This window comes from Glycine soja, chromosome 11, assembly GCF_004193775.1.
Source record: "Glycine soja cultivar W05 chromosome 11, ASM419377v2, whole genome shotgun sequence".
Classification (NCBI taxonomy): Eukaryota; Viridiplantae; Streptophyta; class Magnoliopsida; order Fabales; family Fabaceae; genus Glycine; species Glycine soja.
In genome coordinates this window covers 670,632-693,131 of record NC_041012.1, presented here as the reverse complement: position 1 = coordinate 693,131, position 22,500 = coordinate 670,632, and the positions used below count along the sequence as shown (strand labels likewise).

The 22,500-nt window shown below is 33.3% G+C and overlaps 2 protein-coding genes across 4 annotated transcripts; both read left to right on the top strand.

Moving 5' to 3' along the window:
* The first annotated feature begins 993 nt into the window (after positions 1 to 993).
* Positions 994 to 5,713, top strand: LOC114375013 (histone acetyltransferase MCC1-like). Of its 3 annotated transcripts, none has more exons than XM_028332749.1 (6): positions 994 to 1,336; positions 3,325 to 3,463; positions 3,550 to 3,694; positions 4,417 to 4,516; positions 4,594 to 4,822; positions 5,294 to 5,713. In XM_028332749.1, exons 2-6 carry the CDS (start codon positions 3,357 to 3,359, stop codon positions 5,478 to 5,480), a joined length of 768 nt encoding a protein of 255 aa, XP_028188550.1. In that variant the 5' UTR covers positions 994 to 1,336; positions 3,325 to 3,356; the 3' UTR covers positions 5,481 to 5,713. The 3 variants fall into 3 exon arrangements, with proteins under 3 accessions (XP_028188550.1, XP_028188549.1, XP_028188548.1); XM_028332748.1 differs by having other exon boundaries at positions 3,293 to 3,463; XM_028332747.1 differs by having other exon boundaries at positions 3,240 to 3,463.
* A 1,267-nt stretch (positions 5,714 to 6,980) lies between these two features.
* LOC114377542 (stromal processing peptidase, chloroplastic-like) lies at positions 6,981 to 20,888 on the top strand. The gene is made up of 25 exons (XM_028336096.1): positions 6,981 to 7,345; positions 7,444 to 7,684; positions 7,791 to 8,017; positions 8,587 to 8,785; positions 9,726 to 9,773; positions 10,008 to 10,115; positions 10,231 to 10,419; positions 10,500 to 10,796; positions 11,885 to 11,986; positions 12,420 to 12,554; positions 12,922 to 13,146; positions 13,772 to 13,975; positions 14,269 to 14,439; positions 15,075 to 15,224; positions 16,009 to 16,146; positions 16,296 to 16,523; positions 16,605 to 16,757; positions 16,929 to 17,055; positions 17,170 to 17,284; positions 18,435 to 18,555; positions 18,643 to 18,723; positions 19,040 to 19,141; positions 19,314 to 19,464; positions 20,018 to 20,153; positions 20,391 to 20,888. The coding sequence occupies exons 1-24, from the start codon at positions 7,176 to 7,178 to the stop codon at positions 20,107 to 20,109; spliced, it is 3,774 nt and encodes a 1,257-aa protein (XP_028191897.1). The 5' UTR covers positions 6,981 to 7,175; the 3' UTR covers positions 20,110 to 20,153; positions 20,391 to 20,888.
* The last annotated feature ends 1,612 nt before the right edge of the window (positions 20,889 to 22,500 follow it).

Below are 22,500 nucleotides of genomic sequence, written 5' to 3'. Positions count from 1 at the left end.
TATCAAATGTTTCCTAAGTGTAGATATTTTTTATTTTTATTTCTCCAAAAGAAATTGATGAATATTTTATACTAATATCATGATGATAAATAAACAGTATAAAATTAATTTTTATATAAGCTTATTTAATATTAAAAAATATATTTTACTTGTTATAACTGATTAAAAAACATAAAAATGGATGATTTATTTATTTTTAATTTTTAAAGATTCCGTTATTAAAGTGAAAATTTGTTGGGAGTTTGATAGAGTGCTAATTCTACTCTATTACTATTCCTAAAGAAATATCATCAAAGATTATAAAAAAAGTTATGAGGAAGATAAAATAATAATTGAGATATTTTTTATTGATGATAATAATCAAATGAGAGATACAATATATAGTCTAGTGGTTGTCAATAACAAAATATAAAATAAGAGTAAATAATTTAAAAATAATAATAACTAATTCATCTAATATTTAATCTAATTATTTGGGCTTCTTTAATTCCATCGTTCTTAAATAACATTTTTGTTGGTAGTGTGGAGTTACATGATTCAATTATTTCTTATTTAATAGGTTATTTGACTAGAAAAATATACAACCAAAGAAGTGTGTATTAATTAGAGTGAAATTGTTTTAGGTGATTTCGAATTTGAATACTAAACATATAATCGCGTTAAATAGAGAGAAAGATTTTACGCCCATAATAAAAGATATTTGTTTTTTCTACCAAAAATAAATAAATAAATTTAAGTTATCAATTGTTATTAGCAAAATTAAAATAAAATCAACAAAATTATTATGTATATATTATCTTATATTTTTATCGTAAATCTGTAGTTTAAATACTTACAACTGAAAAATATATTAAAAAATTACAATAATATTTTTTTAATTGCAAATTTAATATACTTTCACAAGAAAATTGTTACACCAGTATAATACAAATAATAATAGGCATGAAGCTTAGGAATGACATGATTATATCTTAGGTTTGATTTGGTCAGAAACAGAATGTGCATTATTCTATCCCATTAGCAGAGAATTAACATGCGATGGAAGAACGGAATCACGAGATCCTAAACAAGCAAACAAAAACATAAGAGAGAAGAATGGAATCAATACTTCTGCTTCTGCACATGAAATACTACTACTAAAAATTAAATTTAAAAAGGGTAAAAATAAAAATAAATATTGAGAAGAGAGAGAAAGAGGTTAGGTTGGGTTGTTAGAGAGATTCGTTGTTGGGAGTGAAGGCAAGACAAGGGTGGAACCGAACGCATTCAATTGAATTTGGGAGGAAGCATAACATAAAGTCTTGAGAAGCAATGATTGTGTTATGGTAATCGTACGGTACGTATTGTATATGCTAATTGCTAATCCCATCTCATTTCTGTTTTAATAAATCTCCATTCAAATCCCATCTTTGTTGCCTCGATCATTCCGCTTTCCTTTTTCTTTCTGTAATCTCATCTTCGTGCTCAACTAAGGTTATTTGATTACAATCATTCCGCTCCCTCTGCTGTAAGTTACTATACAACTTATTCCTATCCCGCAGTTATTACTCTCTCAGTTTCTTATCATCAATACTTTGATTGCTACTTGAATCTTTATGAAAGGGAATTGTTACGTGACTCGGATGTTTTTTGGGTTGTTAGAATAACTATATATGATTACCGGGCGGAGGTCTGGCTTAGTTGGTTGAACATTGTGCGTGAATTGTTCCAGGGTAATTGTCTTCGGTTCCTACGGATAAAGAAACAAACAAACTATATGATTGCTGTTTTTTTTTCTTTTTTTCTTTTGTTTATGTGGGAAACTTCCAAAAGTTGCTGTTTTTGATAGATTATATATTGAGTGTTGTCTTTCAAAGGAAGTAGCTTAGGTTGAGAACAATTGAAGGTCAACCGAATAAAGTTGTCTGGGGAATGATTTTACTTTAGGTTCAGAACAATTGAAGGTCAAAATCCAGGTTTAAAAGGGAAAAAAGGGTGATGCTAGTTTTAACTTTTTTCATCTAGGAAGTGTAGATTGGTATGGTGGATTTTCTCAAGAGCAGTGGAAAAGAATCTCACAGCTAATTAAGGGTGCTGTATTTGGCTCTGCCTCTGACTCAGTGAAAGGAATTAAATCCAGTTAATTCCACTCCAATTCTGGTAGGAGAGTTTGACTTTGGATTCTTCTGCAGTGCTTTTTTCTTAATCTTTCCTCACATTCATTATTTGCTGCTGTAATTCATAAACAACTGGACACTTTTTTATGACAATTTTGTTTGGAGTGCTGGGTTAGTACTGAGTAGTGGGCCTGAACTTCTACTTTGGAGTCATTTCTATTTTCTGCCGGTTAGGTTTAAAGATTTTGGTAAAAAGAATTAGAGGAGATAAACTACTTGTAAGGGATTCCTGAACAAGTTATAAGAGTTAGCTTATTTTGGGCTAGGATTGTGTACATGACCTCTTTATATTGTTCTGCCAATAATTATTTTAAGGGATTCATCTTGTCTGACTTGGATAGATATTGTAGAGTTTTGCTGCATTTCTTGCCTACTTGCACTTTTCTTTGTCCTGCCTAGGCAGATTCCCTCTAACAATATTCTTTTTTCTATCCAAAAAATACTAACTTTTAACATCCATTTGGCAAAAGAATCTGGATTTGGTTTAGAATAATTATTCTTATGTTTGAGTTGTGTAAAGCATTAGAGTGTAGAAATTAGAATTATAATTTTAAGCCAAATTTTCATTTTGATACCTCTAATTAGGATAGTCATGTAAGGGGTTACATTGGTGGCAGTGGTTGCTGGCAAGGGGGTGATGACAATGGCAGTGGTTGGTGGCAATGATGATGATAATGATGACAATAACAATGATCGTGGTGGGAGTAGTGATGATGACAATGATGGCAATGAGAATGGCAAAATAAGGGAGAGTGGTTGTTTAGTGTGGAGGTGAGGTTTGGGATTGTAATTCAGAACTAGGAGTTATAAATTAGGAATAGTTAGTTTTAGTTGTATTATAATTCCAGTTAATTGGAACTTGAAATTGTGATTCCAATTCTGAAAGAACTTCTGAATGTCACAATTAAAATTCCGAGCCCCAATTCCACGTCTAATTCTGTGTGCCAAATGGACACTTGTAGAAAAGGAACATTCCATTAACATTTGAGCCAAAATTTTCATACACACAACTCTTGTTTTATTCTTCATTTCAGTATTTATAATATATATGAAGAAATTTTGACATTGTTGTTTAATTTCCAGTAATAGCATCTATTCAATGGCATTTTTCATTGTTGCTGTGTAAATGGAAGCAGTTGTTATTGAACGATTTTTCCAAGTATATCAGATATTTGCTGGGGATTAAGTGAAAAAGACTCAATGGTAAAACCAAAAGTGTCTACTCAACCAAAAATATGCTACAGGCCTATTCGACCTTCTGACCTGGACATTTTAGAGCATATCCATGGCAGATTATTTCCCATCAGGTGAGATCATGTGCCATTTTATTGACTTCAAGTTCAAGTATGAGCTCTTGAAATTGTGTTTACCCAAAGATATCTACAATTCTCAGGTACGAATCTACTTTTTTCCATGATGTGGTAAATGGACGTGACATTGTGTCATGGGGAGCTGTTGACAGCAGTCGGCCGGATGGTCAAAGTGATGAACTCATTGGATTTGTAACAGCAAGGATTGTTCTTGCAAAAGAAAGTGAGGTTGACCCCATTCATGTACTATTGTATGCCTTTTGTCTAATTACTTGAAGCATACTATGAAAAGTTATCTGTCCATCATAGCTAAAACTTGTGCTGAAAAGAGAATATACTATGAAGAAGTTATCTGTCCATCTTTGCTAAAACTTGTGCTGAAAAGAGAACACATGTTCTGTTTCTACTACTCTGTGAGAATGCATCTTTCATGTGGAAAGTGGTGCTATTTAATGCTTTTGTGATTTATTTATTGGCTATAAGGGGATATATTATGTAGCTAGTTCTTGTTTGAAAATTTATTTGAAATGCGTGTTCAATCAATCTTCTTAACGCAATGATGATGGAAAAGTACCTTCCAATAAATCCGTTCAGTTGTCTAAACTCTAATGAACAAGCTGTGGACACACACCAAGACAAACATGATGGAAATGCATATCTTAATATCTATAGTCTTATTCAACCAATCATCTTGATCTGAAGACAACCATCACAAACTTGTAGTGTCACGTACTTCTTGATATCCACAGTCTGCTCATGTGGCTCGATTGTTTTATTATTTTTCTGTTGATAATTTTTTGATAACGTCTCACTTAAACTTAATTTGTAATAAACTTGTTCAAACTGTCAAATATGCCATGCCATACTTAAAGTGTAAATGTTTGAAAGTTTTTTTTTTTTTTTTTTGCTGATGATTTGTGAATTTTATTGCATGGATCTTATTCTTGTAGATAGTGGATATGCTTGGATATGACTCAGCTAAATCTGACCAAACTTTAGTCTATGTTCTGACGCTTGGAGTAGTGGAAGCATATAGAAGTCTTGGAGTAGGTAGGAGTTTTGCACTTTAATTTTGTTCAAGTCCTCTGTAATATAAATTGGCAGTCTAATTTGTGCCTTTTCTGCAGCTTCTTCTCTGATTCGGGAGGTCATAAAATATGCTTCAAGTATTCCAACCTGCCGAGCTGTCTACTTGCATGTAATCTCTTACAATAACCCTGCAATCAATTTGTACAAGAAAATGTCTTTCAAGTGTGTGAGAAGGTTGCAGGGATTTTATTTAATCAATGGCCAACATTATGATTCGTTCTTATTCTTGTACTATGTAAATGGGGGACGGTCTCCTTGCTCACCATTGTAAGTACAAAATACCTTTCAATTTTTATCCCTTGATTTGTTCAGACTGGTCTTACATGTATTGCTTTAAATTATCCTGTTATGGATAGTGTAGAAGTTTTTGCACTATTACTCTTAACTGGGATACGAGTTTCCGAAACTTTTTTGAGGTTGAACTTGAACTGGTAAGGGTCTTCATATTCTTTGTTGATATATACATGTTTTGACTTGATGTGTGAAAACTTTGCTTCAAGTTGTTTTTATAATGTGGAAATTAGATGATGCAATCATGCCATTGTCAAAATTGATTATTGACTGATTTTCAAAGTTAAAAATGGAATATAATGTGGCCTTCTTAGTTTTGGTTGCCCAACTGACTGGTCTTTTTGCATTTAATATGTATTTGAGTCACATGCATCCTCATGTAGATCTTTTTTTTTAATCTAAAATGTAAATCCTTACCAGAATTGTAATATCCATTTCACATTTCAGAGAGCTTCTCACTGCAATAGTAAGCTACATGAGGTGTGGCTTTAAGTCAGTGGCAGCAAGGCTGTGCAAGAACGGAGGCAGGAAGATCACAAGGCGGGCAAAGTGTAAAGAAAGTCATTCTCTTGTGTCAGCAACACCCAACAAAAGAAACATGGCAGTCGAATGTTCTGGTTATGAGTGTGTTTAACTTGTTTTTTTTTTATTATTTATATATATTTTTTTAAGTTTTCTGTTTCCTGTATCATTTAATCTCACTATTGATTCCCTCTAGAAAAGTCATATTAAAGCCAAACATTGTATTTACTTGCTATGATGTCATAATAAACTCCCTCGATCCAGTGGATTCACACATACTGTTAGAAGTTGATAACAATAATCTTTAAGTTTATGCGATCAATGAAACTTGTGATTCTGTTACAATTGGCAGGATTATCAGAACAAACAGTTTTAATACAGTAATTTGTTGTAATTGACTACTAAGGCCATGCTCGTGTGTTTTAGCTTCATTAAGAATGCAATTGTGATGGTGGAACAGGAAAGAAAACGCACCTGATTTCATCTAGAACACCTACGATAAAATGAATGCTGAAGCTTAAACTTTGAAATATGACTCCCAACGTTTCATTACAAGCATCAAATATAACTCGTAGATCTCTCTGATTATTCAAGACTGTTTCATATTCTTGACCTGATGAATGAAGCAAGAATAAAATGTTGACGAAACAATGAACCACTGCGCTATTCGGTGAGGGATATTATTCAAGGTTAAACATACTAGGTGTGTATAGGTTATCACGAATGCAAATAATAGTTGTATTGTTATAGTAAATAAAGAGGGTTGAACTTTCTTGTCCTACTATCAGTTAAAAATAAAATGGGATGGTTTGGCTCGTTTTTAAATGAGTTGTAATTTTTTAAAACATAATTGATCTTCTTTTGTGATGTTGGTAAGTTAATTCATTTAAATTATAAAAAGTAAATTAGAGATGGATGAGATGAGAAATAATAATGTGAGTAAAAATTGAAACCAAAGACTGATATAATTTAGTTAGAAACAGAATTTATAAAAATCCAATATTTAGTAAAAATAAAGTTTGCATTTGGATTCACCATAACCCGCAGGTATTGTGATGTGGGTTATGCATGTAGATAAACAAGTATATGTAAATTAATTTGTAAAAACGGATTAAGCTTTTTGATTAAATGAGAATTAATGACTTGTTTGATTTATAGTTGAAAATTAAGTTATTCATACACTTTCTATTTTCTAATGCTAAAGCACACATTTTAATTCTTTTAAAAGATTTTATTTTTCACAAAACTTATTTTTTATTTTATTTGTAGAGATAAAAAACAAATAAAAAAATCATAAATCATACTTAACCATCAAGCAAACTTAGTTTACAAAAGCTCCATTTGCAAAGTAAACCAGACAAACATTAAATTCATTTTCCCAAGTCTTACAATTTTGATATTTCAATGCGGTTTTGAATTGAAGGACTCGAAAAAAGAAAACTGGGAAATTAATTGAAAATAAATGTCAAATAGTAGTAATAAAAAGATATCTTGGAAACGAAAAAATAAAAAAAATAAAAAAGGAGTATTTGATATTTTGATTTGCTTATATATTTATATAGCGTTAGGCTGTGTTTAGTTTACACGTGACATTTGTAAACTACACAAATGGAAATGAGAGGATGCCGAAGTGAAAGAAAAATCTGAAAATCGAGAGGATGCCGAAGTGAAAGAAAAATCTGAAAATCGAGAGGCTGCCTGCGTCTCTTTCCTTCTCTGTGTGGGGTGGCGGTGTCTATATAACCACCGTATTACCCTCTCTATCTGTTCTGTTCTGCGGTTCAGGCTAAGGAGTTAGTTAGTTACTATGCCTATGCCTATGGCTGCTTCGACTTCAACTTCAACTTCAACCTCTCTCTCCGTCGTGGGAACTGGCCTCGCCTTCCCGCGCCATCCTCCCGCCGTATTCTCCTCTGCTCGTTTTCACACTCGATTACGCAGCAACAACCGTTTCTTCCTATCTTCTTCTCTTCCAAGGTATTACTCTCTCTCTCTCTCTCTCTCTCTCTTCTTCGACTGTCAAATTCGAACCTTTACTGTAGCTAGCTAATTCTATTCTTCGAGTTTCTCTTTAGTGAAAGAAGGAGGCATAAGGCTGTTTGTGGCGGCGGATTGGGATTATTGCGAAGGAACAAGTCTCGCGGCGGCCACGCTTTCGTCGTTGGTGAACCCTCGTTTTTGTTGCCGCAGCATAGCTGTGCCTCTTGCTGCTGTCTTGCGAGGAAACGCCGTTCCAATCTTTCAACATTTGTCCCTGGAGCTTTTCTCGATAAATCCTCTTTCCGCCTATCTAACAATAAACTCAACCGTTCTCCCGTAAGTTTTCTCTCAAACTTCATTTTAATAAGCTGGAGGACACTATCACTATCATATGTTTTTTTCTTCATTGCTTATGATGCTTAATATGATGTATTTTCTGCAGGTTCAGATTCCACGTGCAACTGTTGGTCCAGATGAGCCACATGCAGCAAGTACAACCTGGCCAGACGGTCTTGCTGAAAAACAAGATTTAACTGTATATGATTCTGAACTAGAGCAGATAGAGGGCTTTCTAAGTTCTGAACTTCCATCTCACCCTAAGTTGCATCGAGGTCAACTCAAAAATGGGTTGCGTTATCTCATTTTGCCAAATAAAGTTCCACCAACAAGGTGATTTTTTAACCATTTTTATGAATCCATTCCAAAACTAGGATTAGTTTCGATGTGGATTTGCTGATTTGTCATCCTTGACTTTGTTACTATACCCTATTAATGATCAAATTCACGGATAAGAAGAAAGATATTTTGATATCTCGAATGCACACACATGGTGTTTACTTGCTTGAGGCACCTCACGTCAGTGCCTTACTCTCTTGTTCATCAGTAGTTGTTTCTGCAGGAATGCTATGTTAGCAGTTCATAATTTTTAATTGTGAAATAAATGCATTTGTTTTAAAATGTGTCTTTGAATAGTGTTCTGAGTTTAAATGTATGTATAACATCAACACTTTGAAGTGGATAATTTAGTTTTCAATCACATTACTTCTAGAAAATTGTCTAATAAAATCGATACAGTCAAATGTCATATAGTTTTATGTTTTCTCTTTTAAACATTGTTTTGCTGCAATATACCGATGATAACAAGTTCAAAATGGGCTGTGTGCACATGTATGCACTGCAGTTTCTCTAGAATGTGCTTGTTGTTGCTAATTACTTAATATCAACTGATTTAATTTTAGGTTCGAAGCACATTTGGAAGTTCATGCAGGATCAATAGATGAGGAGGAGGACGAGCAAGGAATTGCACATATGATTGAACATGTTGCTTTCCTAGGAAGTAAAAAACGTGAGAAGCTTTTGGGAACAGGAGCCCGTTCAAATGCTTATACTGATTTCCACCATACAGTGTTTCACATCCATGCTCCTACGAGCACCAAGGTATGGGCCATTTGGCGTGCAGTTTGTTGTGATGTATTCAAATATTAGTTCTTTGATATTTTTCATTTAGGATTTTGGATGTTTTCCAACTTTGTTATGTTACTAATTATTAATTTAAATTAAGCATATGAGAATAGGGTAAATGTACCTATGTCCAAGCAATATGTCGAAATTATTGACATTATAATGAATATGATTAATTCATATTTTGAACAGCACAGTATTTGACTTACAATGTAATTTTTCTTTTACTTAAGTTGTGAGAAGAAATTGTCATGAATACTCCTAATGTTAATAGTATCAATGTGCTAGCACTTAAAATTTGTGACATGTGAAGGTAAATCCATGTCTACGCTAAGGAATAGTATTCTTTAAAAGAGATTCAACATGATATTTAGAGTAAAAATCCATTAGGGAATAGAGACAGAATTAGGCTCTATTTCTAAGAAAGAAACTTCTCCTGAGAGAGAGAGAGAGAGAGAAAATGAAATGGAAGAGTGAAGATTATTCTTAGAATTTAGGCTTAGGACTTAACTCAACCCTGCAAAACTGGCTGATAAGGTGGGGATTGCCCAAGCTTTATAAGCTCTACTTAAGCCATATCTCTAGTTGACGTGGCCATGAGGCTTCAATTAAGGCAGCCCCTAAAGAGGCTGCAGTTAAGGCAGGGTAGGGGTGAACTGCAATTAAGGCAGTTTTCCAACAATTATAAAGGTAGAAATCTGATAGTCATGTTTACTATGCTTATTATGTGCTAAAATTCTTGCTACTGGGATTCATATACTGTACGGCTTAATTGTTGCTAGGACTGATCATCTAAGACAATTTGAAAGTGCACATGTATGTCTTATTTCCAATATATGTATATATGCGTTAAATCCTATTGAATTGTTTAATATTTTATCGATGATGTTTATTATTAATGGGTGTTGTTTGTCAGGATTCTGATGGTGATTTACTTCCATTTGTTCTAGATGCCTTGAATGAGGTATGCTTTATTGGACTTTGCTTTATTTCATGCCATTGCTATATAAGCCTCTTCCACTTTTGTACAAATGCATATATATATATATATATATATTTGCTTTAAGGTGGTGTTTCATCTGATCTAGGTCTTATGCTTTGGTTTTGACTCTACTTGACTGGGCACAGTAGAGTAAATATGGATATGGTACTTCTAGGTTGGCATTTACTCACAACTTATTGTTATTGATGCTTGCAGATAGCTTTCCACCCAAAGTTTCTTGCTTCTAGAATTGAAAAAGAACGGCGTGCCATACTATCGGAGCTTCAAATGATGAATACAATAGAGTATCGAGTTGATTGCCAGGTGAGGAACAGAATATCTCTTGGAAATTCAAGCTGTCAACTTTGTGTTCTGAATAATATTGACTCAATTTTATTGTTTCCTATTTGCATTGCTTTTAATTTCTCTGTAATTGCAGTTGTTACAGCATCTGCATTCTGAAAATAAGCTGAGCAAAAGGTTTCCCATTGGCTTAGAAGAACAGATAAAGAAGTGGGATGCTGATAAAATAAGGAAGTTTCATGAGCGTTGGTATTTCCCTGCAAATGCTACCTTGTACATTGTGGGGGATATTGATAACATATCAAAGACTGTTTACCATATTGAAGTATGTCCTATGTTTGCAAATTATTAGGTTTCGTTATGATCATTGTTACAATATTTAAGAATCTTATACTTGTCACACAGGCAGTTTTTGGACAAACTGGTGCAGACAATGAGAAAGGTTCTGTAGCCACTCCAAGTGCATTTGGTGCAATGGCTAGTTTTCTCGTTCCTAAGCTTTCTGTTGGTTTGGGTGGAAATTCTATTGAAAGATCAGCCAATGCAACGGATCAATCAAAAGTATTCAATAAGGAAAGGCAAGCTGTTCGTCCTCCTGTGAAGCATAATTGGTCACTTCCTGGGAGTGGTGCTGATTTGAAGCCACCACAAATATTTCAACATGAGTTACTTCAAAATTTTTCAATTAATATGTTCTGCAAGGTATGAAGAGGTTGAATTTTGTGTTTTCTCATTCTTGAGTCCAACTTATACTGTAGATTTTTGCAGTTGCTTATGCAAATATAATTTCTGTCTTCCCCCAAAAATTACCATTTCTTTGCCTTTTTTGTTAATTATTATTTGCATGTGATTACATTTTTGGGAGTTGATAAAAGTTGGAGACCTTTTGTGGTGGAGAAATGGTCAATAGAGGATGTTGGGCATAACACATGAAAGGACACAAATATGTGATTTACTTGTTCAGTTGTTCATATCAAGGTCTACTGGTCTAATGAACAATTGAAATTAACTATTATCATATTCATAAAACTTGTCTAGTAGATGTTGTCTTGGTCTAATGATAATTAGAGTGTACTTTAGTGTTGAGCAATAAGCTTTAGAGACAAGGTGGAATTCAATGCAAGCTGGGCCTGTCATGCCTATGTCCTTATGTCACTAAAGCTTTCCTGGTTTTAAACATTGTCAGGCCCTCACTAGAATAGTTATAGAGGAAAACTTTGCCATGCTATAGCAGCAATGTGGGGCAGATTGGCCTTTTGCTGCTTCAACAACTTTGTTGCAATGTTGCATCATTTTCTGCTTCTAGCAAATCCCTAATCTGAATAGTTATGAAATCCCTGTTTGGTCAGCCCATTCTGCCATTGCCTACTCATTTTTTAGGGAGGTTTTTATGATTTGCAACCTTCTTTATTCTTGCATCAGAAGGATTCTAGAGTTAGAATCCCTTCATTCATAAAAAAAGGTTTATCATGGAATTTGTGCTTTGGTGTAACTCAGCCCCACAAAACTGGCTTAGAAGCTCTGGGCCTTTTTTTAATGGATGAAGGGATTCAAACTCACTGAGCACCACAAAAGGTTTATCTTAGAATTGGCTATGACACTTTTGTGGTTGGCACTAGTGTTTTATTGATATTCTTTTAGATATTATAAATTTACCATAATGATCCTCGCTTTTCTTCTTCCATACTTTTTTCTTTACATATCTCCTCTTTAGAGTTTTATTAATATGCTTTTAAATATTATAAAATTTATGTTCCCTCTATTAATTATCTTTTTGATATGTTTTGCAGATTCCAGTGAATAAGGTTCAAACATACAGAGACTTGCGCCAGGTCTTGATGAAAAGAATATTTTTGTCTGCTCTTCATTTTCGAATTAATACAAGATATAAGGTGAGTTGAAATTCTTTGTATCTGCATCAGTTCTATTTCTCGATCCTGTCTTTTTTATGATTACTGTAGGAATTCATTTGGCATTCATTATGTGATTTTGTTGTTTTCCCCATTTCTTGTATAAATATTTGATAATTGAAAAAGACGTGAAAATGATATAACATTTTATTAGAATTTTTATTGAAAACAAGAAATGGAAATAGAAAATGTTTCTTCTAACAAAACAGGTCCTAAGTTTTCCAGTAATTATACCCAGTTTTCTATAAAGTATGCCCAAGGTTTTGACAGAGATAACATGCGATTCCATTTTGTGGATTTCATTTTTTAGTCACACATACTCAAATTTCCCAATATAAATCCCTTTTCAGTTGGTATTTTCATGGATTGTCCATCCCTTTGCATTTAAATGTTTACTGGTGCCTGAAATTTACAGAGTTCAAATCCACCGTTCACTTCGGTCGAATTGGATCACAGTGACTCTGGAAGGGAAGGATGCACTGTGACCACTCTTACCATAACTGCAGAACCAAAGAATTGGCAAAATGCAATTAGAGTTGCTGTTCAAGAGGTTTGTTTCTTCTGCTGTGCTTTGATTGTTTGCAATAGAGCTATTTTGTATTTTTCTTTCCATTGGTTGTTTCAGTTAGTTATTTTAAGATCCATTTTGTTTATATTTCAATTGCTGGTTTTTATTCCTTTGTTTAACATAGAAGATATAAAATGACTCAACTATATGACAATTACTTAACATGAAGTTTTTGATTTTTTTTCTTTTACTCTTATGATTTACTAATGTTCCTAGGATCCTTTTGGGTCTTGGGTTGCATAACAAAAACAATATTATTTAAGGTTTCAAATAGCTTGAATGATAGCCTACCTTTACTTAATTCTTTCTATGACAAGAGTCTAATGTAATGTAAATTTGTGTGATACAGGTTCGGAGACTTAAAGAGTTTGGGGTTACCCAGGGTGAATTAACTCGTTATTTAGATGCCCTTCTGAAAGATAGTGAACACCTAGCAGCCATGATTGATAATGTATCTTCTGTTGATAACTTGGATTTTATCATGGAAAGTGATGCTCTTGGACATAAAGTTATGGACCAGAGGCAAGGGCATGAAAGTTTACTTGCTGTTGCTGGGACAGTTACCCTTGAGGAGGTAATTTCAGTGATGCCATTGGACCTTGTGCAGATTGCTAAATTACATATAAAACCCCCTCCCTTTTTGCTGTTGCTGGATCTTTTTTATTATCATGACAACTTGTAGGTAGAACTTTAGAAGTCTCTGTTTGAGGCATGAGCTGATGTGAAGTTTTGTGAAGATATCTCTTTGCAACAAGTTAATTTTTTAATATCCTGACAAGAGAGATTGATTATTTTTCCCTTTGCATAATGATTTGCGCATTCTTTCCATGCTAAAGATGAGGTTTTAGTTTCTTTCGTTCTATCTTAGATTGTTTTCTTGTAGCTCATTAGTGTCCTAGTTAAAGAAAATATTTAGGATACTATTACATCATTGTCAACTGTATTGATTTTACTTTAAGAATTTTTAAGTTGTTTTTAAATGTTCCTTTATCATGTTATATTTCTGGTATTTTATTCATTTGTTGTGTCATTTTCTCAATTTTTATTGACAAACTAAACAAAATGTACTAAATATTTTATGTTATATTTTAAATTAAATTTAATATGTTTAAAAGTCATCTTAGGAAAAAATTTGTTGCAAGTTATAAAAATATAACTGGTACCTTCTAGTCATTTACTTAAAATGTCTTCTGGTACAGGTCAATTCTGTTGGTGCCAAGGTGTTAGAATTTATAGCTGAATTTGCAAAGCCTACTGCACCACTTCCTGCAGCAATTGTTGCTTGTGTTCCAAAAAAAGTTCACATTGAGGGAGCTGGTGAAACAGAATTCAAGATATCATCAATTGAAATTACGGATGCTATCAAAGCTGGATTGGATGAACCTATTCAGCCAGAGCCTGAGGTATTTCTTCCTTCAGCTTAATTCCTTGTTAGTTGATCCTAATTTGGCTTTAGAAGAATTGATTTTCACCTAGTGACTGATGACTTGTCGATGTATTTGATATTTGATTACATTCAAAAGTTGTTTTGTTCCCTAGAATGGCATCTATATTTTTCATGTGCTATGATATGAGTCTACCACTGATTTAAATTGGATTCATTATATATAGACAGTGAATTCTAGTGATGAGAGCCAATTCGTCTGTCTAGTCATGATTGTTGTTCAGCTAATTAATTGCTTATGTATGTATACAGCTTGAGGTGCCAAAAGAGCTGATACAATCAACAAAGCTAGAAGAGTTGAAAAAGCTGCGCAAGCCGGCCTTTATTCCTGTAAATCCTGAAACAGATGCTACAAAGCTTCATGATGAGGAAACTGGGATCTCACGGCGCCGTCTTTCAAATGGAATTCCTGTTAATTATAAGGTATTCTATGGGAATTTATATTGAGATTCTCATGATATTAGTACCTTATTTTCCTTTGCTATGTCATTGTGCTGCATTCAGCATTAAGGTTCTGCTTGGTTGTTTGGAAATAGGGGGGTGGGGGTGGAAATAGGGGTCATGGATATTGGGTTTGTTTGGTATGTGATATAAATAGTAATGAGAGAATTAAAAAGTAAGTGGGTTTCACTACCTATTTCTACTCTCCTAGTTATCTTTTCCTTATTTCTTCTCTACTTTTCTTCAACCAAACACCTTTAATTTGTACTTTATTTCTCTCCTATTTCTATTCACTTTTTCTATTTCTATTTGCCCTATTTCTTTCCTTCTTACCAAGCAGACCATAAGTGTTTAAAATTAGTGACTCGGTCTGCATGGATTCCTAACTCTAGTACTCTACTACTGCTTCGTTTTCTTCTTTTCTGTAATCATGGATTGTAAGGAGACAGAAATTGTCAAAAACTCAATTTTCAGTTTCCTATTATGTTTGTACTGCCATTCAATTTCTAGCTGATTTCACAAACGCAATCTGAGATTGGCATACAAGTTCACGACTTGCACCACGAAAGAAGATGCATCAGTTTTCTTGAACTTATAATGCATTTTATGGTTGACAGATATCAAAAACTGAAACACAAAGTGGTGTGATGCGGCTGATTGTTGGTGGTGGACGAGCAGCTGAGAGTCCCGAGTCAAGAGGATCTGTGATTGTGGGTGTTAGGACACTAAGTGAGGGAGGTCGTGTTGGCAACTTCTCAAGGGAGCAGGTACTTGGCAGATGTTTCTATTTTCCATTGACTCACAATAGAGTTGCATGCATTCTTCTGTACTTGGCACTTTGAAGCTTATGGAATTATTTGTTAATATTTTCTTAACTAATTGATTCTATTCTTCTTTTAAACTTTTTTCCCTCTAAACTAGCTTAGTTGTTATTAAATTGGGGGAGCAAGAGAGACCATGGTTAGCATCTTAGTAGACCTTGTAATGCTTGCATCTGTTGCTGAGATGGGCTAGGATAACATGATTATGTAATACCTCTTTCAGTTCTTTCAATTAAAGTACTGAAAGACTTATTCATGGTTAAATAATATTGTAGAAATGCCTATTCCAAGATGCAAAGTAGAAACTTTTCATTCAAATACACACCAAATTTTAAGCACAATTGTATAGTGTGCATATATCAAGCAGTTTTCTGAATGTTAATATGATATACAGATTGATATAAGTGCATGGCAATTGGCAAACGTTAAAAAGGCCATCTTTATATTGCAGTGCATAATTATGGGAGAAATGTCCTCCTGTCAACACTGATTGTTCTTTGTCTGGTACTGAATGCACAGATTAGATCATTCTTTATATGTTGTGAAAATTTGGTGGCTAATGCACTTAATGTCTGGAGAACTCTGCATATTTTTTTTCCACCCCTATAAATTCTATTATTTGTACTTCTTCTCATGGATGTGAATATTTCATCTAAACACAGATAATTTCAGTATCTTAAAACTGATCTACACTTACATTTAATGAATATCTTGTATTTCATGATACCAGGTGGAACTTTTCTGTGTAAATCACCTGATAAATTGCTCCTTGGAATCTACAGAGGAATTCATATCTATGGAGTTCCGTTTTACTTTAAGAGACAATGGGATGCGTGCAGCCTTTCAATTGCTTCACATGGTGCTTGAGGTAAACATCTTTCCTTTGATAACTATTAAGCCTTTTCTTAACCACATATGTTGCTTATATAATATATAATTCCTGGTCGTATTACTGCATTTATGTACTCAATTACATCTCTGCTCTGTTGCATTTCTTGTGATGTTTCTGTTATGCAGCATAGTGTCTGGGTTGATGATGCTTTCGATAGAGCAAGGCAATTGTATCTGTCATATTACCGGTCCATCCCCAAGAGCTTGGAACGCTCAACTGCTCACAAACTCATGGTAGCAATGTTGGATGGAGATGAGCGGTTTATTGAGCCTACACCAAAATCACTGGAAAATTTAACCCTGCAATCTGTTAAGGATGCAGTGATGAATCAATTTTTTGGTGATAACATGGAGGTCTGTTATCATTAATTTGTTAAATTGATAGTTTTTTTACCATTTCATTCAAACACTAATTTTTTTTTTCATGTTCTTCAGGTATGCATTGTAGGTGACTTTACTGAGGAGGACATTGAATCTTGCATTCTTGATTACCTTGGCACAGCTCAGGCCGCAAGAAATCACGAAAGAGAGAAAGAATTCAACCCACCCTTATTTCGACCATCTCCATCTGATTTGCAGTTTCAAGAAGTGAGAAGCTAAGCATAAATTACCTTTATGCATAAGTTGTTTTGTGAGAACTTGGCATTATAATTTTTAGTTGCATAGTCAAATTTGTTTTTTCTGTACTTTCAGAATTAGTGGCAATACATCAATGAACTAGGCTTGTGACATGGTCATCTACTTTTGCCTTTTTTGCAGGTATTTTTAAAGGACACTGATGAGAGGGCATGTGCTTATATAGCCGGACCAGCGCCAAACCGTTGGGGTTTTACCGTTGATGGAGTAGACTTGTTAGAGTCAATTAATAATGCATCAACAATCAATGGTGGACTTTGTTGATTTTATTTATTTCTTGTGGCATCATATCCTACTATGTGTTTCAAAAATTATTTTTTCAGAATTACTGTTAATTGCTAAATGCTGGAAATGGCTTGTGCAGATGATCAGTCAAAATCTAATGCACAACAGACACAAGGTTTGCAGAAGAGCCTTTGTGGTCATCCTCTTTTCTTTGGTATAACAATGGGACTGCTTTCTGAGATCATAAATTCTAGGTACCTCTTTCTACTCAGCACTCACCTGTAGTTAGCTTGGTGAAGAAAGTTAGGAAGCATGGACACCTCCATAGAATGACATGTAGGAGTGTCGGACACCCCTCCACTTTGTTGTAATTAAAAATAATTGTTTTCTGGCTCGGACACCTGTTTGACACAGCTTGGACATCTCTCTAACATGGCTTGGACATGAGTCAAGAGAGTGAGCTGACACCTACTCTTGGCTAAACACTGCTTAGACACTTATAAAAAAAATAATATAAAAAAGTCAACTTATAAATATTTCGAGGCTCATAGCATCTTTTTCTAAGGGTCATTTTCATAGGACTTAACTAGATGTTTTAACTCTTAAGAGATATGATTCATCTTACCTTGGGATTATTGTTGGGTAAAGGTTGCATTGTGAAATGATCCCTCTTAGTATTCTATCTGTAAGGTTCATCATAATATGAAAACTGTAAAGCTAAACAATTTTGTTTTAAGAATGTGAATTATATAAATCTTAATTCTCAGTTTATGTTTTTGTCATGTTGATTTATAATATTCTCTTCATATAAATTAGAATAGCTATCTTGAACAAGAGTATTTTTAGCTTTCATTCTTCAATTAGAGTGTTTTTAGGATTTTTCTTCAACTGGAGCACTTTTAGGGATTCTTCTCAACTTATATATTTCATTCTATCATTTTCAACATCTTTAGTTTTAAATTGAATTTCAATTTTTTTAAACGAAATTAATAATTGTCTATAATATTGTATCACAATATCAATTATTTATCATAAATCTAAAATATAATTTATATGTTAAAAATATTTATATTATGAATTTTAGTTATAATATAATTTATATATTTAAAAGTATTTATTTATTGTGTGCTATGCGCAAGCTGAAATACTAGAGTGTGTGTATACACATTTGTCCAATATTTGGACATAAGCTATGTCCCGGTGTCCGAGTCCTGCTTTATAGGCAGAAATTTTAGACACTGCTCACTTCTAGGCTTAGACTAGCCTGATCATCTACATACTGAAAACATGCCAACCCGGTACTTTTGGGCTGAAATCTTAAAAATATCTAGGAGTATAGTAAATAAACAAGTGTTATTTCAATTGTTTTTTAAGTCTGAAATCTGATTACACGTTTCTGTACAGGCTCTTCACATCTGTCAGAGATTCTCTGGGGTTAACATATGACGTGTCATTTGAATTAAACTTGTTTGATAGGCTTAAACTAGGATGGTATGTGATCTCTGTGACATCAACTCCAAGCAAGGTGTGAGCTCCATTCTTGTAACGTGCACTCTTATTTTTGCTGCTAGTTTCCTTCTGTTCAAAAATTTCAGATCAAATTGATTTGCAGGTCCACAAAGCTGTTGATGCATGCAAGAATGTTCTTAGAGGCCTGCATAGCAATAAAATTACTGAGAGGGAATTGGACAGGGTTAGTTATTGAAATGCTTGACTTGTTTCTACATTACAATTTAGTGGGCAGCACTTGTAGACAGTTTTTCTGCTAAACGTATACAGTAACAGTGTTTAAATTTGATTAATTTTATTCTTTTGTTCTCTCTTCATATGAAGTATGAACTGATTCTTCAGCTTCCGATTGTGTTTCTCCGTGATGGTTTAGTAAATACCTTTCTGGTTAAAATGCACATGGTGCCCTCATTTTATTTCCAAATACGGCTTAGATTTTCTCGCTATTTGCTATGCATTTAAAAATTTGATCATTCCTTTGGTGCTTTTCTCTAATGTAGGCTAAACGGACCCTTCTTATGAGACATGAAGCTGAAATTAAGTCAAATGCCTACTGGTTAGGATTATTAGCTCATTTACAAGCTTCTTCTGTTCCAAGGAAGGTGAGATAGAAATATCCGAATCTTGAAGTGAGATATTCAAGTTTTTATTTTGTTGCAAAACAAAATAGGTTTAAGATTTTTAGTCCTGCCAAACTTAGACTTGTAAAGTTTTCTGGTATGCTTCTAATCTTGTCATTCTTGCTTCTAAATTAATGTTGATTGTGTGATCCAGGACATATCATGTATCAAGGATCTAACATTTCTATATGAAGTTGCCACTATTGAGGATATATACCGTGCATATGAACAGTTGAAAGTGGATGAGAATTCTTTATATTCATGCATTGGAATTGCTGGTGCTCAGGCTGCACAAGAAATAGCAGGTGTAGTAATATAACCAATGGCTAATATTGGATCTTCCTTTGCTAATTTCTCCAAGGAATTTTGAAACTTAAATCTTTCATCTTTTCCTAATTTGGGCAGTAGCTTTGACAATTGTTTCAATTTCTAGGTTTGACTTTGAGTATTAAAATTTTATTTTCGAAAGAATATTTCAAACTTAGAAGTGAAACAAGAATATTCCGAACATAACAAGTGAGAAATGGGATCCCAATCTGGCCTTAAGCTCTGATGCGCTACATAGGGCATCAACACAATTTCTTCCTTTCAGAACTTGAAATTTTGAACTGCGATTACATTAAACATGTCCCATAGGTAACACAGACAGATCTTCTCTTCAGAACTGATAAGTGATGTGTCTGAAGTAAACCAGTCAACTATGTCCAGGCTTCTGTGGATTTGGGTATATGTTGAGTGCTGATAAATAGTCTAAAACACTATTTTACCACATCATTTTGGAAGAAAGAAATATATCTCATTTTCAAGTACAAATTATCTAATAAAAGGTTACTAAAGTAATTTTACTATCTTTTGCAGCTCCGTTAGAAGAGGAAGTAGCAGATGATGTTTATCCAGGTGTTATTCCGGTGGGACGAGGTTTATCTACAATGACACGGCCAACTACCTGATATTTTTGGACTATGTTTTGGCCTGCTTGCTTTAAGATCGGGAGGTTAGCATATTATGGCTTTTCTTTCCTTGTTTTTTTTTTCCTTCCAAAGTGGAGGTCCATTTTTTGACTTATTCAGAGATCGTTGATATTATAATACTTTTGATTAATTTCTGACACTTTGTTGTTTCCTTTTGAATGCATTGGGTTGGGACAATGAGGGTTATCGCATAGTTTATTTCCTTTCTTGCAAATTGTTTGGCAATGAGGGATACACTAATTTTTGTGTATCTCAAACAGGAGTGTCTGGAAGTTTGATGACAAGTTATCGTTCGAAGGATTAGCTGCATGTGTGACAACACAAGAAGTTGCTGCATTCATTTAAACATTCAACCCATTCGGAATACAAGCTGTTCGATCAAACCTGGGAAGCGGTTATTGACTTGCGTGTGATTGATTTCCTCAATTATCCTTATCTCCAGTTGAATCACTAATAAAATGCTGTTACTACCTATACTTTGTAGAATTAGAATAAAGAAAAAATGTAGAATCAATCACTAAGATGTAGATGTATGTATAGGTGCCATTTTTTGTCCCTCGGCCGTAAATTTTTTTCGGGGGAACTCCGACCGTATCTTAGCGTAGGAAGTTAGTTATATAAATTGTACATCATTGTTTCCGCGTATGTAAACCAAGTTTCTTCATCCCATCGAAACGGGAACTTGAATGATAAATTTTCATGTTTCCCCAAACCTTTCATTTGAAGGAGTACTGGAGGCAGGGTGATGGTTTTCAATATGATTTCCTCAAATATGGTTTTAATTAGTATTCTATTTTTAAGATTAATTTCATGACTGTCAATTGTGATATCTTGCTTTCAATAATAAAAAATAAATAAATTAACTTGACCTCTTTTCATCGGATAATTTTTTGTATTAAAAGACATATTTAACCCTATTTTTATTTATTAAATAATAAAAAAATAGTATTAACCCTATTTTTATTTATTAAATAATAAAAAAATAGTAAATAACTTACATAATCATTTTAATAAGGAAACATTAGATTTTTTATTCTAATACTTTTCTCTGTCTTTCACACACATTTTTATTTTGGTAAATACATTGAATTTAATATAAATTGTATAAGATAAAATATTAAAAAAATATTTTAATAAATTTTATATTATTTTATTTGTATTGTTAATTATTTGTCAAATAATGTACATGATAAGAAAATTATCTTGGAACTTGTATCTTTGTTTATTGTTATTCTTTTTGTCTTATGCAGTATCATGATTTTAACAAATCAAACAGACCTAAAATATATTAAAATATATTAAGTGTGATTCAATCAATGTGAAAAATGAAAATAATCAATAAAATTCTCTATGATTTAAAGTAGTAATGTGAATACTAATTAACTATACTTTTGGAAAGTTTTATGTATATATAGTTACATGATTTAGATTTACAATCTTTATTTTTCACAATAATGATTAGGAATTTTTATTTAATATGTTGGTCTGACTCAAACCCCTGACCCAAAGTCATAATAATTATTTTTTGCTTTGATAAACTTCCAGTAAAGATATCTCAGAAGTCGGGATTAATATATAAACTCGGTTTGAAACGTTTACAGAAACTGGTATTTGGGTTTTGCAGCAGCTAACTATAAAGTTGTCTGAGATTTTGTTAAATAGATTCTACTGACTCGATTTATTTTTAAATTTCATCTGGTATCTAGTATGAAAACAAAACCATCCTAAAGAAAATAATGTTTAATGTTTTACAAGCACTGAATAATTTGTTTCAATGACTAAATTCACTTTAGTAGAATGAAGTACAAGCTGATCAATCTCTCAAGTTAATTTGCTTATGCAAATATTCTGTTAAAAAAAAGACGCTACGAAATTATTCGTAAATATTCTACTATAATAGTTCTTTGCACGTTAAGACATCAGTAGAATAATTATGGACGCAAACATTCAAAGCCATCTTGCATCTTCTTCTCAACTAACCTTCTAACCTTTGGTAAATCTTATTACGTAAATGTTTCCTTTTACCAACTCCTTTGATAATAATAAATGATTTTGATGGTTTGGACTTCTAAACCAAATTTCTTATTTTTGAGGTTGAACAACTTTTAGTTTCAGAACAACGACCAATCCAATTACTTATCCAATTAATAAAGGTATTTTAGTTTAACGACATTAGTCTATTTGTGGCAAACATGTACCAAGTGCGCAAGTAAACACGAATTGGCCTAATTTTCTACTTAAAGAAATCAAGTTTAATAAGCAAGAGGGTAGATCTCGTTATTGTTTCTTACAAAATATTCCGTTTACGCGAAATCTTTAGAAGAGCTGTCATCAGTCAATTAGATGAGAGAATAAAATATAGTAAATATG